At 38.0% G+C, this 14,303-nt stretch overlaps 1 protein-coding gene across 2 annotated transcripts in view; it reads left to right on the top strand.

Annotated features, from left to right (window-relative positions):
* The window catches only part of COL21A1 (collagen type XXI alpha 1 chain), a 111,508-nt gene that overhangs the window by 81,694 nt on the left and 15,511 nt on the right, over positions 1–14,303 (top strand). For both annotated transcript variants that reach the window (XM_029074220.2, XM_029074226.2), the window contains 5 exons: positions 6,311–6,355; positions 6,993–7,046; positions 8,493–8,546; positions 10,144–10,197; positions 11,948–12,019. In XM_029074220.2, coding sequence (XP_028930053.1) covers positions 6,311–6,355; positions 6,993–7,046; positions 8,493–8,546; positions 10,144–10,197; positions 11,948–12,019 — 279 coding nt within the window. The remainder of the gene's footprint in view (positions 1–6,310; positions 6,356–6,992; positions 7,047–8,492; positions 8,547–10,143; positions 10,198–11,947; positions 12,020–14,303) is intronic.

Raw genomic sequence — 14,303 nt, 5'->3', positions numbered from 1 at the left:
CTTTATACAGTGCACTGCACACAGTAAGCGCTCCATGAATGCCATTGACTGATCGATTGATTATATCGTACTTTTTAATTGAAGACAGGAAAGTACTTGGAAAACTATAAACATTAGTTCATTTAATGCTGAAATGTAGTCACTGGCAATATTCTCTAAACTGGGTTCTTTAAACCACTCACTGGAAGACATGATTTATACATAACTATATGTGATCATACCCTCTGATTCATGTTTTTCACCAGCTTAAAAAGACAGAGAAATTGTGTAGTGTCAAGCAACTGCCAAAGCTATTAAGATGGGGAACCAGAAGAACAAATAAACCATTTATTATAAAATTAAACTATTTAAATATAACTAGATATATAGGCACTCCCTACTCAACTACCTGCAGCATGTGCTTGTGGTGAAGTTGTGCCCTGCATTAATGTGGCTAGAATGATACCACTTTTTGCCTTGTGATCCTTTTTTTTCCTTGTCCCTTTCTGACCATGATCTGTATGTATATTGTCTAATAAAGTTGTACCAATTTAAACATGGCTCTGACAGTTCCTTCCCAAGACCCTTTAAATGAACAATTTGCATAGCAAAAATAATACATTGGCAGACAACCACATGTTTTGCTTTTAGCGAAAGCATATCTTGGACCTTGCAAGGAATGATTCATCCCCTGACACTGATGTAGTCAACTCTTGATTATGCTTAGTAATTTAGGGTTTCTCCAAATATGACCACATAAACTACTACTGCATAATAAAACTTTTCCAATTTGAACTACACCTGAGAGCCCTTCATCTAGAAATGAAATGGTCTTCCTATCAAAGGAAGAGAGAAAGGTGAAGGTTAATGTTACTCTTCAGATAGGGAAGCATGCCCCTGGAAGAATTGTTTGTGACCCATGCTTGGTTTAGGCCAGTATAGTACAGATTGTTTCATAATTGACCCATTGACTAGATAGCCTTTCCTTTGAACATTCTGTGCAACAAAATGGCTTGGAGTTTATAAAAGACCTCAGGCAACTATTATTAATAAATAAGCTTTATTCTTTATATATTATTAAATATTATTATATTATTTATACCCCAAGTTGTGTAGATTCAACTCTAGGGAATTCATGGGAAAATATGTAGTAAGCAAACGCTGATGACCATTATATTTTTATTCATAATCTTTTTTCTCTACACAGCACCATCATGCACATGAGGACACATTTCATTAAAAGCAAGGTTCTTTCTGAAACCTATAGCAATTCTCCTACAAATTCTGTACAGTAGTGCCCTTCCTACCCAAGGGATTTCAAAATGTCTCATTATGTCATTCTCTCATTCAGAGGGGACCAGGCATGTTGATTTTTCCTTGATTGCTATAGAAATATTCATTTTTGGTATCCTAAATTTCCAACTACTAACAGCAGCTTATCCCTGTTTGAAATACATAGGTCTCATTTTGGTTAAAATTATGGATGTTAACCATCTGTTTTTATTTTGTGATACAAAATATCATGGATTTAAAATGCTTCTGGTGGGGATAAGAATATTTTGCTTATAGCAAGACAAAGAGCAAATACAAAAGCTGTTTCTAAGCAATGTCTGTATTTCATAGGCACCCTATATGCTGTGCATCTTGACAGTATCATAAAAACCACTGAGAGCAAAGGAAAGGTGACTTTCTATCTGTTGCTGTTAGTGAGGGAGAAACTTGTAACAACTTCCAAGAGTCAGTCCAGGAGAAGATCCTTTTGGAAACCACATATTCTTCAGGTGTGAAGAGGTGTCTAACAAAATCCCACATTTCTACTCTCAGCTGCTCTTTTATTCAAAGGAAAGTCCACTGATGGTGACTTTCGAGGTCTTTCATTGTGCCATTGCATGACTAGATCAATGTTCCAGTTTAATCTGGAATGCTTGAAGAAATGGGATGCTAATTGTTCCCATTCTCATGATCATGGAGATGCCAACATCTAACTCTTCCCTCTATTATCCATTTACTTACTTCATCAGCTTTTCTCCCTAGTATCTAGTTGTTGCTTAAAATGACCTATTGTGCAGAAGAACTGGTGAGATCGATGAGGAGAAACAATTTGAGCGTGGATTAGAATCTGTTATGTGTCTGCTTGTGACCTTGGAAAAGGCATTTAACTTTCCTGTGCCTCAGTTACCTTATTGGTAAAATGGGAATTAATCTTGAACCTACCCCAGTAGTTAGTATCATGTCTGGTATGTAGTAACCACTGAAATACCACTTAAAAAAAAAGTGGAATTAGTGGGAAGGTAAGGGTAAAGTTGCAAGAGATATGTACAAAGAAGCCAAAATTGGAGAACTCAGAGCTCCAATAAATAAAAGGGAATAAAAAGAGGGTCTAAAGATTTGTATAACAGAGCTGGCACAAGTGCCAGGACTGTAAGGCAATCAAGAGAATTCAAGTTATTAAAGACAATGGGGAAAGGTAGAAAATGGGATCCAGGAAAATCCAGGACACATCTGAGAAACTTTAAACTTTAAAATGGATAGTAGGAAAGCCTGTGGAGTGGGCAGATGAGAAATTAAGTTGACTAAGCCTTGTTGTGTGCTCCCTTGTTCGTTTCCCTAAAGACAAGTCCAGGGAGGGATAGATATTCCTTACCCTAAAAGCAGATCTTACATACTGACATAGGAAATAACTTGGGTACCCAGAACACTTTGCAGTATAGTATAGTAATATCTGGATATTTAAAAATAACATTTTTGGGGAAAACGTGCAAATGAAAATTGGTAATGCCAAAAGAGAAAGAGGAGATGGGCAGGAGCAATTAAGCAGTTGATGCTAATACTTTTATACCTGGGAAGGATCCTTTTCTTTGAAATCTAAAGCCACCCTGCATTTTCATTAGAATAAGTAGACTCATATTTGATCTTCTGAAAGTTTTACTGTTCCCATGTTACCATGGAAATAAATGTCAGGATCCCTGATAGTCATAAACTCCTTAGCAAAAATTCTGATTAGCTTAGTGTGCTTTGTCAATTGCAGGACACACGTATGGAGGGTGCTTGGAGGGTCCTCATGTAGGAAATAGAATTGGAACTCTGGAGGAGGTAGGCTCTAAACTAAGCCATTTTGTCAAAGGAACTCGGGTTATAGGAGATTTTTCCCAGTGGAAATAAATAAAAATCAAAGGCAGATTCTTTTAGGAAAGACTGGAAGAAATGCCTGAATGATATCCATAACTCATTGCAACATTTATGACAGCTATGGGGTCTCTTTTGAAGGTCTGTAAAGTCATGATCTAGGGTATAATAGTAATTGTGGTATTTGTTAAGAACTTTGTATGAAGCACTGTACTAAGTGCTTGTGTAGGTATAAGATCATCAGGTCTCATATGGGGTTCCCAGTTTAATTAGGCAGGAAAGCAGATATTGGAACCCCCTATTTACAGATGAGGGAACTGAGGCAAGGGAAGTGATTTAAGTGATTTGCCCAAGGTTACACAGCAGACAAATTTTGAAGTCTGGATTAGAATTCAGGTCCTCTGACACCCAGGCCCAGGCTCTTTCTACTAGGCCACACAGCTTCACTTCGGGTATTGTACAAATTCCCTTTTGAACCTTTCCATTCCCTTTTTAAGTTAGGAAGACATAAATAAGAAGGACCATTGAATTAGAAGCAGTGTGGTTTAGTGGAAAGAGCACAGGTTTGGGATTCAGAGGTCATGGGTTATAATCCCGGCTCCTCCCCTTGTCAGCTGTGTGACTTCAGACAAGTCACTAAACTTCTCCGTGTCTCAGTAACCTCATTTTAAAAATGGAGATAAAGACTATGAGCTCGACGTGGAACAAGCTGATTACCTTGTATCTACCCCAGTGCTTAGAACAGTGCGTGGCACATAGTGTTTAACAAATGCCATCATTATTATTATTTATAGTGTCACATTTATTGAGCTCCCACTGCAGGCAATCATGGTAAGTTACAAAGGAAGTATGAGATATGATTCATGCCCTTGAGGTCTTTCCAGGAAAAAGGAAGATATAGGTGCCCAAGTATAAAAAGAAGTATCAAAAACAAATTATTTAATTAGATCAATATCATGGAAATAGGGAACTGTATCAGTACTTCTGAGGAAAAAAAGTTTGTTCCTTGTAGATTATTTCTATTTGATTTTGCGTGTGACATAGAGCTGTGTAAAAATAACATTTTTTAGAAACAAATATGTAGATGTTCTTTTCTGGCCATGGATTGCCTGCTACTGGATCAGCATGAGAAATCTAATGCTGATTCTCTTTTAAATTTCTCTAAGATTATTTCTTTCATTTTGGAAGTTATGCACTAGCTCTGACCCTTACTTAGGACAGATTTAAAAAAATCTAGTTTACTATGCTCTCTGTTCCTTGCCAGATGAACATTTCATTGCCACAAGGCTTTCAACATTATCCAGAATACTTCAGTGAATGTTCTGTTTTTTCTCAAGCTGAATACCATCCCCCTAAAATGAAGACTTTTCACCTTTTGCTCTTGCAAACATGAAACCATTGGTGCTGTCTTTCATGACAATATTCTCCATCTCCAGGCGAAGCCTACTAAGCTAGAAGCAGAATCAAGAAGTATACAAGTTTAATTTTCTATTGAGGGATAAGCTAATGTGTGTTAGGTTGGTAAGATTACACATTCTTATTCAGTGGTTACCAGAAAGATGCTATCAAACGGGAAATGCATTAGTGATTAAAACATTACATAAGGAAATTCATGCTAAATGGGATCCAGTACAATTTTGTTTGAATTTCCTGTTACCAACTAAATACTGGAGTGAGATCTCTATCCCTTGTGAACTTTTAAAATGAGGTAAAAATCACATCTTGAATGGTTTAGGTAGTGGAATCCTTGTAACCAGTGGCCTGGAAAACTGATTTCTGTTTGTCCTTCAGTGTTGTTCTGCTTTGGTGCTCCCAATTGCTGTTCAATCCTGAAAGTTTTATTTGGAACTGAAGAGTCCAGAAATAAAATATTCTTAGACATTCTGGTGTCTGCATCTTTAAATCATGCATATTAGGCTATTGTATTGATATGTTTTGAATATTTCTCAACAGAGAGGGTTTGAGGTAAAAGGAGAAAGAAAAGGAATGATTTCCTCCTTTTCCCTTAGTATCCCTCCCACACTTTATAATCACTCTTCTGCCTGGCTGTTGACACTAACCATATGGCATTATTTTTTAGAAATGTTACTTCAGTCTGTAGTGTTGATATGTTACATATTCCTCAGTGGTGATTATCCAACAAAAAGGCAATGGAACCTAGAATGGGTTCTGTATTTACCTAGTTAGCTAGCATCAGTTGGGGAGCAAAAATGCTGCTTGTCAGCTTTGAACTCAAGGTGCAACTGATAGGTGGAGACTGGCAGGACCTTGGAGACCCCAAGAAGGATAAGCACATCACGACTGAGTGCGAGGGACTCGTGGAAACCTGTAGCCCCTGTTTCCTTGTCAGTAAAATTTGTCTTCAGAGTTTGGGACCAGCACTAGGAAGCATTGAGGTATCATTGTAGGTTGAGATTATGCACATATAAAATATGAATTATTTCAATATGTCCCTATACAAATGGCAAAATCTTCATCCTCATACAAGGACACCTTTGTAGCTTCACTAGTAGACAAATTCAGGGGTTTAAAGTTTGTATATCATTAGAATCACGTACAGTAATGTCTAATTTTTCCAACTGAAAATTAGTCCAGCTTGTTCTAGAGTTCTCAAGCCAACATTTTATTTTCATGCTGTGAGTCTTGGAAATTTGGAGAAGGCAATTATTTTGAAAGTAGCAGCTTACATTCTCTTTGATGCTAAAAAAAAAATGTGCACTCAGTTCTTTACATTTGGATTTGGAGAAAGTAAAAAAAAAATGATTAGGGGGATATTTTTAAATGTATTTTTCTAAACAAATTCCAATTTTAATCTTAAGCAGGTGTTACAGGATGATTGTTAAACTTTAAATTTTACTTTTATTTCTTGAACTTACTAAAATGTGAGGCAGTTATGCCCTAGTTGTAACAATATGTTTCTATATAACTTTATATTTGAATTTTTCCCCCTAACTAGCATTTATAATTTCAAAAACTGTATTTTTGACTTTACAATTTTATGAAGATACTTATGAAAAAGAGGGATGCTGTTTCTTTTCCATTATAAAAGTATTTTTAAGCTCTATCAGGTTGGGTACCTCATCTATAACCTTGGAAAGACATATTTAGCAGTTATATTTTATGACTTTATAAAACCTTTTTTTCTCTGTTAAGTGTTATATTCTTGTTAAGGTGATATAACATTAAATTGTTTTGAACTTTTTAGGGAATACCTGGATTTCCTGGAAGTCAAGGACCAATGGGACAAAAGGTGAGTGATAGACTCAACTCTTAGCTATTGTTTTTCCATTGTTAATTGAACAAAGAAGAATAATGAACTCTTTGGGACATAAAGTCCTTATTTATAAGAAGTATTTTATACCACATAGGACATCAAGAGATTGGTTATTCAACTATTTAAACTTATGTCTCCTATTTAAGGCCTTGTCTTAAGAAAAGAGGAACCTATTCCTCTCACCAGTCTATCATATTAATGGAGGACCTACCGTGAGCAGTTCAATAGATAGGGAGAGTACAATAGATCGAGGAGAAATAGTCCCTGTCCACATGGAGTTTACAATCACAACCATATCCACTGTTTCACTTCCTTTTGAAGAAATGTAAAGGAGCAAAGTTGCAGCATGCCATTCAAACTGCTCCAACTTTCATACTGTTTACCCTTCCATGTCCCAGTTTTCTTTGCCTGACAATGTACTGAGGTAAGGATTTGGAACCTAGGTAAACTGATGTTTGGCCAGGTTTGCACTGATTTAATTTCTAGTTTCATATGTATCTCAGTTGTAAATACTGGAAAATATACCTAAATGAAAAGAGGTTTGGATATTTTGGAGTTTCTATACAAAATTTATTTAAATTTTCAATTCATTTGAAATGTGCTTAATTTTTAGGGAGAAACTGGCCCTCAAGGAGATCCAGGGAAGAAAGGAGCACCTGGGCTAGCAGTATGTTGATATAGTTTTTTGGGGTTTTTTGTATTTGTTAAGGACGGGCTTCCTAGGTGCCAGGCATTGTACTAAACACTGGGGTAGATACAAGCTAATCAAGTTGGACAGAGTCCATGTCCCATATGGGGGTTACAGTCTTAATTTCTGTTTTACAGATGAGGTAGCTAAGGCTCAGAGAAATTAAGTGATTTGCCCAAGGTCAAACAGCAGATAAGTGTTAGAACCACGATTGAAACTCAGGTCCTTCTTCTGACTTCCAGACCTTTCTCCTTAGTAGTGGAACTCTAATTTAGTATACAAATAGCTCTCTTCATCTCAGAAATCAACAGCTTCTAGCTACTAAATGCACTGCTTAGCTCCCCTAGTTCCAGTCAGCTTTATGGACTTCTGTCATGTGTCCTGAGGAAAATTCTCAAAGCTTCAGAACCCTTCATTAGGCCTTGGGACCCCCTGAGAATGAGGCCATAAAGTGCTCTATCCACTAAGCTGTGTTGCTGCTTTACATGATTTGTTATACCATGGTTAGCAATGATCTTTCCAGCTGAAACCTAGAAATAAAAAAAAAATTGGGAATTTAGGATCCTGGAAAAATAAGATTAAGCCAGTCAAACTATATGAAAGCCATGTAATTTAGTAGGTAAACCACTGCGTTGGGAATGAGAACTGGGTTCTAGTGTTGTCTTTGATACTAATACCCTGAATTTGACTGAAGCCAATCAGTCAATTAGCACTTACTGAGCACTTACTGCACGCATGTTTGGGAGAGTACAATACAATGAACTTAGGATGCAGTACAATCAAATACAATATGATACTGTTGATAGTTGGTATACATGATCCCTACTCATTCATTCTTATTTATTGAGCACTTACTGTGTGCTGAGCACTGTACTAAGCACTTGGAAAGTACAATTAAGCAACAAATCCCTGCCCAACAACAGGCTCACAAGGAATGTACTATCTACAGGGACCCAGATGTCTGTGTTCCAGAGTCTTATCTATAACCTGGGGGGATAAGAGTACTATGACCTCCTAGGAATCTTGGGAAGGAAATGCAAAAAATATAGGTGGAAGCTTTCAGGAAGAAAGTATGTATATTTGCAGTGATCTAAGTAATTCCATGTACTTTATCAAGAAGAATATCTAGGGGCCCAGTAATTTTTCTTGAAAAACATTGCTTAACTCATGATTTCCTGTGCTAATATTTGAAAATCTCCATTAATCTCTGGACCTATCTGATCTGAGATAATTAATTGTATAATTTACAGTATTTCTATTTTCTATAGTCTTTTGGGAAAACAGGCAGGGGAGAAAGAATTTAATTTTCCTAATAAACTGTTGTTGAATGACAAACATATTTATACCTTTGGTCTTTCATTGCACATAACTTCTGGGGCCTTTCTTGTTTCCTTGTCTGGAAACTTCCATTTGTTTTTTACATAGGGTGTGATGGGACGTGATGGATCTCCTGGACTACCTGGAATACCTGGACTTAAGGTAGCTAAAAATTGAGTAAGAGAAAACTTTGATCTGATGGTAATTCAGAGAAACTTCTTTTTTCCTACCAGCTATAAAACACAACACAGTATATTTTGCAAATCATTAGCTCCATGAGGGGACCATTTTTAGATTTTCTGTTCTTTTTGGTTGACAGGTTGAGTAAACACACACTTGGGCCCAAATGTAATTGATCCTAAATATTGCAGCCATTTTTAGTCAGATCATTAAAGTTAATTCTGTTAGTCATTCCTTCTGTCCTTGCAGGAGTATATTAGGATGATGTTTCCAGTTTTGAACCAAAAAATGTTGAAATGTCGAGTAATTTATTCAGCATTACATATACAACAAGTCAGTGGCCAAAGTGAAATTAGAGCTTAATCCCTTTGAGTGCTCAATTACTTAGCCACAAATTTTTCCCAGAGTACATGTAATGACATGCCATGAGCGTGCTTTATTTATCCTGGTTAACCAGATGATGGAACTAAGTGAAACCACTTTCTAGTTGCTTGGTAATCCAGTTGAATATTTTGGCTGGAATTCAGGAAATGCTCCCTCACTTTGTCAAAAGAGATTTTGGAATCTATTTCTGAAGGAAGCAAATGAATCTCTGATTTTGATCTCAATCAAACTTTGGGTATTTTCTTTGCTAATTTACAATAGGAGATTGTAGAAATTACAATCTCCTATTGTAGAAATGTGTTTGATGCCCTAAATCTGATCTTGCTTCCAGTGTGTGGGAAACCAACGTATGACTTAATTACTTCATCTCCTTCAGGCTGCTAAGGTACATTTAATTAAGGCAGGTTTTTCATGTCTTGCTTGGAATATTCCAAGCATCTTCTGTGTTGCATGTTAAGGATTTGTTGACGAGATGAGTGAATTGTTGTCGATGAAGGTGAAATAATATTCACTTTTAAACAGAGGATGGAAACAGTCATAAATGCCCTTCTAGTCTTGTTGCTTCAAAAGAGAATCACAGTTACCAATTACTAATACAATAATGCTCTGTTGGACAAAGTAAACAAGTAGTGAAGGAGGACCATCACATCTTATGTCAAGAGTTGGAAGAATCTAACATAAATGTGGGCAGAGATTTCTCCAAGATCCATTTATAGTGATTGTTTGCTCTTAGACAGGGAAAGGTTGGGATGGGATTAGCTATAATGCTTGGCAAGAATATCGGGACACTTGGGCATATGCATAGAGTATGTTATCAAACAAGAAAGGTTGTATTTCTGTGGGGGTATTAAATGATATTGGTTGTAACCCTGTGTTGGCAGTACCATGGGGTAAGCCTGAACCAAGAGTAAGTTTTAGGAAATGCAACTCTCTTTTGCATTGATTGATTACTTTTCTGGACTGAAATGTGCGAAGAATTCATGACAACAGGATCTCTATGCACCTCCTTAGAGGTGAAGAGAGATGTACTGATTAATAGAAGACATACTAAAAACAAACACTGTCAAAATCTTTGAAAGGGAAAAAATGAATTGGGAAGCTGAAAATAATCAAATGATTTCCAAAAGTCTATAAAGTACCTCACTGATAGACATAACTCGGATTTATTTTAACTTCAAAAACACTTTCTCAACAGGGAAGTAAAGGTGAACCTGGAATTAGAGGAATATCAGGAACTTCTGGGGGCAAGGTAATTAATTGCTTTCTTGCTTTATATAAGAAAGACATTTATCAAACTGAAATTTTTTTTTCATCTTTTCCATACTGCTGTCTGTGTTTCTTGTCTCCTATCTCTGTACCTCCCTCCCCTGGATGGTAGAGACAGAGAACTAGAGATATTGTCATCTTTTCCTTAGGATTTTCGCCTACAGATAATACTTCTATGTGACTTCCAAATGTTACTGATTATATTAGTAATTATCAATAAAATAATATCACTTGTATTTTTGACTGAGACACTGAAAATACACTTTAAAAATGCTTTCCTGATGAAGCACTTATCCAGATTTGACTTTCCTTACTGAGTCAGCAAGAGTTAAATGGAACTGGTTTTTGGTGGAGGAGAAGCTGGAAGTAAAAGGGAGTATAACCTGTCAACATCTCTCCATCACAAAGCAAACATAGATAAGAGTGAAAAGCAGAAGGAGAGCTATACATTAGAGAGTAAAATAAGAATAAAAAGAGTGGTGTAAATGAAGGCATATCGAGAAGGGAAATCTGAGGAGCAGGGACGTAGTCAAAGACAGGAAACCTGGAGCCATCCTGAAATGACAGCAAGCAGCCATGATAATGAAAATATTAGATTTCCCATGGGGCTATGGTAGATCTGGATCAATCCCACCAGCATCCGGGAACTTCAGTTTTACAGGTCCCTCATGTGGTATGTGATGCTATCGCAATTGGACAGCAGCTGCTAAATAAAGACATTTCCTTGGAATCTCCAGGACCTACTCCCTGCCCCTCAAGAGAGTAGATCCTCCCAACATGCTCTCCCTTTTCTTTCCACTTGCCCTAGCCTAACAGCTTCCTATGCCATTACCATCTTGTCACCCTACCTCTCAGATCCCCACCCCCAACCCAGGCATTCATTCATTCAATAGTATTTATTGAGCACTTACTATGTACAGAGCACTGTACTAAGTGCTTGGAATGAACAAGTCGGCAACAGATAGAGACAGTCCCTGCCGTTTGACGGGCTTACAGTCTCCACCTGCTTGCCAATCACATGCAGGATTGGCTCCAGCAACAAATCTCTAGGTGGGGAGAAGGAGGAGAGAGGGAAGAGAGTGACTGGGAAAGGGAAATTATGATACATCCAGTGTGCTTAAGGTCAGTGTTTTGCTTGGATGTTTGTATGGGCTGTGGTGTTGGTTGCAGCTTGTGCTTCTTGTGTGTTTGGGCCTCTATTGTCCATAGGCCTCTTAAATTCAGACCTGCTGGCCCATGCATTAATCTGGCCATGAACTATAGGAGAATTCATCGGTTCCCAGCCTTGGACCAACCGATGTATTAGGACAGACTTCTTTCAGCATATGGGTTATTTTTTTAATGGCATTTTAAAAATGCTTACTATGAGCTAGGCACTATATTAAGCACTGGAGTATGTACAAGATAACCAGATTGGACAAAGTCCATGTTCCACGTGGGGATCACAGTCTTAATCTCCATTTTACAGAGGAGGTAACTGAGGCACAGAGAAGTGAAGTGATTTGCCCAAGGTCACACAGCAGATTAGAATCCAGTTCTGTCTCCAAGGTCCGTGCTCTTGCCACTAGGCTACAGTGCTTCTTGAGGCCATGCACTATCTCTCATAAACTGCAGAAGTCAGGCATTTGAGAACATCATAACCAAAACATACAAGTTTAACTTGCAAAAGAAGGCAGTGTGTTCTTCCATGAAGCACAGCAGAAAGATTTATGGAGCTTTTTTTTATTGCTTAGGGAGAACAAGGAGCTTTGGGGCCTCCAGGAGAACCAGGATACACAGGCTTACCTGGAGCACAAGGACAAAAGGTAGGTACTTTTTTAAAGTGGCATTTTAGTGACACCTTCTGAGTCTATTGTGTCAAAATCTTGAAGACTTTTAGCTGTCAGTGTTTTATCAGGAGTTACACACTACCCTACATATTTTTCAAATCCTTTGATACAACTCATCCTGAGGCGAAGTGGAGGTTAGAGCAGGTAGCTAATGAATGTGGGAAGATCAGATGGCCACACAAGATAATTCAAGAGTTAAACATTCCTATCATTTACTATCTTGGATTCCTCCCTTTGAAGCTCAGGGAGATGGGCAGTGAGTAAAATGGGGAATTCAAAAATTTCCTGAGGGAGCCAAGTAAGAATAGGGTACGTGTGGTATAATTTCAATTAATCTCAATGAATAAATTTTGGAAAGGCATAACATTCTCTACTTATGAGAAGTTTCTTTAAATTTAATGTCGGGTATTTATATCCTGTACTGTGGGGGAGGATTTGTTGGTCACGGATCAGACTTAATAAGCCCCCCCCAACATACGAAATCTTGTCATCAGAAGCTTGATCTTCAAACCCCCTAAAATATGTCTGTGCGTGTTCCCTTTTTCTGAATGGACCCATGTGGACTGGCTTATTCTTCCACCTGGACCCCTGGATTTGTTTCAGATGGCCTTTGTCCCTGAAATGATCATTTTAATCCAAAGAGTTTCCTATAGGACAGGATTTTCTGTGGGCTTTGGCAGGGAGTGAACAGTTCAACAAGTTTCCAGTTCCCAAATGATTATTAATGTGAGTATTGAGCCTCTAAACTCTGCCAAAATGGAGGAAAGAGTCATCCCAAAAAGATTGCTTTCTGAAGTCTCTCAGATTGCATGCAACAGGAAAATGTTTTCACAATAAACCTCTCTTTAAATTAATTCCAATGGGGCTGAGAAATGTTGCAAATGACTTGCCCAAGGTCACACAAGAGACAAGTGGCAGACCTGGGAATAGAGCCTGAGACCTCTGATTCCCAAGATCCTGCTCTTCCCGTAGGACATACTGCTTCCCTCTCTCAAGATACTCCTTCTTAAGGATTTCAGATATGAGTTATGGTTATATTGTGTGCTTTGTTACATATAAGGACAAAGGTTCATTGATGGCAAGGGCATTTCCCTTGGCCTTTACTTCCTGTTCCACAGTAAAGTTTAAATATCACTGTGCAAAAAATCAGAAATAGTACCTTAAAATCTTAAATCATTCTGAACAAATTCTGATTAAGCAAGCATGGGTTTTTTAAAAGTTCATTCCAGTGACACTCTCTTGTTTTGGCTTATAAATGAGAAATATTCACCACGAACTACTTGGGAGATAAAATATTAAGGAAAAAAGGGAATCTGTCTTGTTGTTGTTGTATTGTACTCTCCCAAGCACTTAGTATAGTGCTCTGCACACAATAAGCACTCAATAAATATGATTGAATGATCGAAAACAGAGAAAACCCAGAGAAAATGGAAAAAGGTGGAATAGAGATGGAAAAAAACTGAAGGAGATTGGAAAATAGGAACGAAAAGTAACAAAGCGAGAAAGATTGGGAAGAAAAAACAAATAGCAACAAAGCAAAGCATAAGGAATGAAGTGACTGTGCCCATAAGTGAAGAGCTAGAAAAGGAATAACAGTGGAAGCAAAGGAACAAAAGACGGAACCCACTTTGTAGCTTGGATTAGGAATATTTATGTTAGTCCTGTATCTTATTTCCTAAATTTGAAGTATTTATCCAGTAAACATTCCATCTTGCTGCCCCAGGGGCAAGGAAAACTGTAGGAAGGATACGTGCATCTTTTCTCCTCTCCCTCTCCCTCTCCCTCTCTCTCTCTCCCTCCCTCTCTCTCTCTCTCTCTCTCTCTCTCTCTCTCTCTCTCTCTCTCTCTCTCTCTCTCTCTCTCTCTCTCTCACACACACACACACACACACACACACACACACACACACACACACACACACACACACACACACACACACACACCCCCCCCCCCCCCCCCCCTTTCCTATTAGAATGAGAGAGGGTGGATGAGGAACATCTCTCTTTTCCTGATGTTGTATTCCAAAATAAATCCCATGAGCAGGCCCCTCCCGCTCCTCTGCCTGCCTCCAGGACCCGGAAGAGACAGCTAGTGTTGGTGGGGTGCATTTAGCAAGGCTTTATATATGCCTGCTGAGATGTGAACTGCATGTTCCAGCTGCAAATGAAACTTTCAGGCTTCAGTTAACATTATTAAAATATTCTATTTGTGAATATTATGATTGGAAGAAGTTTGGCTGGGTTAAAAAAACTCACCCTTT

The sequence above is a fragment of the Ornithorhynchus anatinus genome, chromosome 1, assembly GCF_004115215.2.
Source record: "Ornithorhynchus anatinus isolate Pmale09 chromosome 1, mOrnAna1.pri.v4, whole genome shotgun sequence".
NCBI classification, from domain to species: domain Eukaryota; kingdom Metazoa; phylum Chordata; class Mammalia; order Monotremata; family Ornithorhynchidae; genus Ornithorhynchus; species Ornithorhynchus anatinus.
This window is presented reverse-complemented; position numbering and strand designations above follow the sequence as displayed.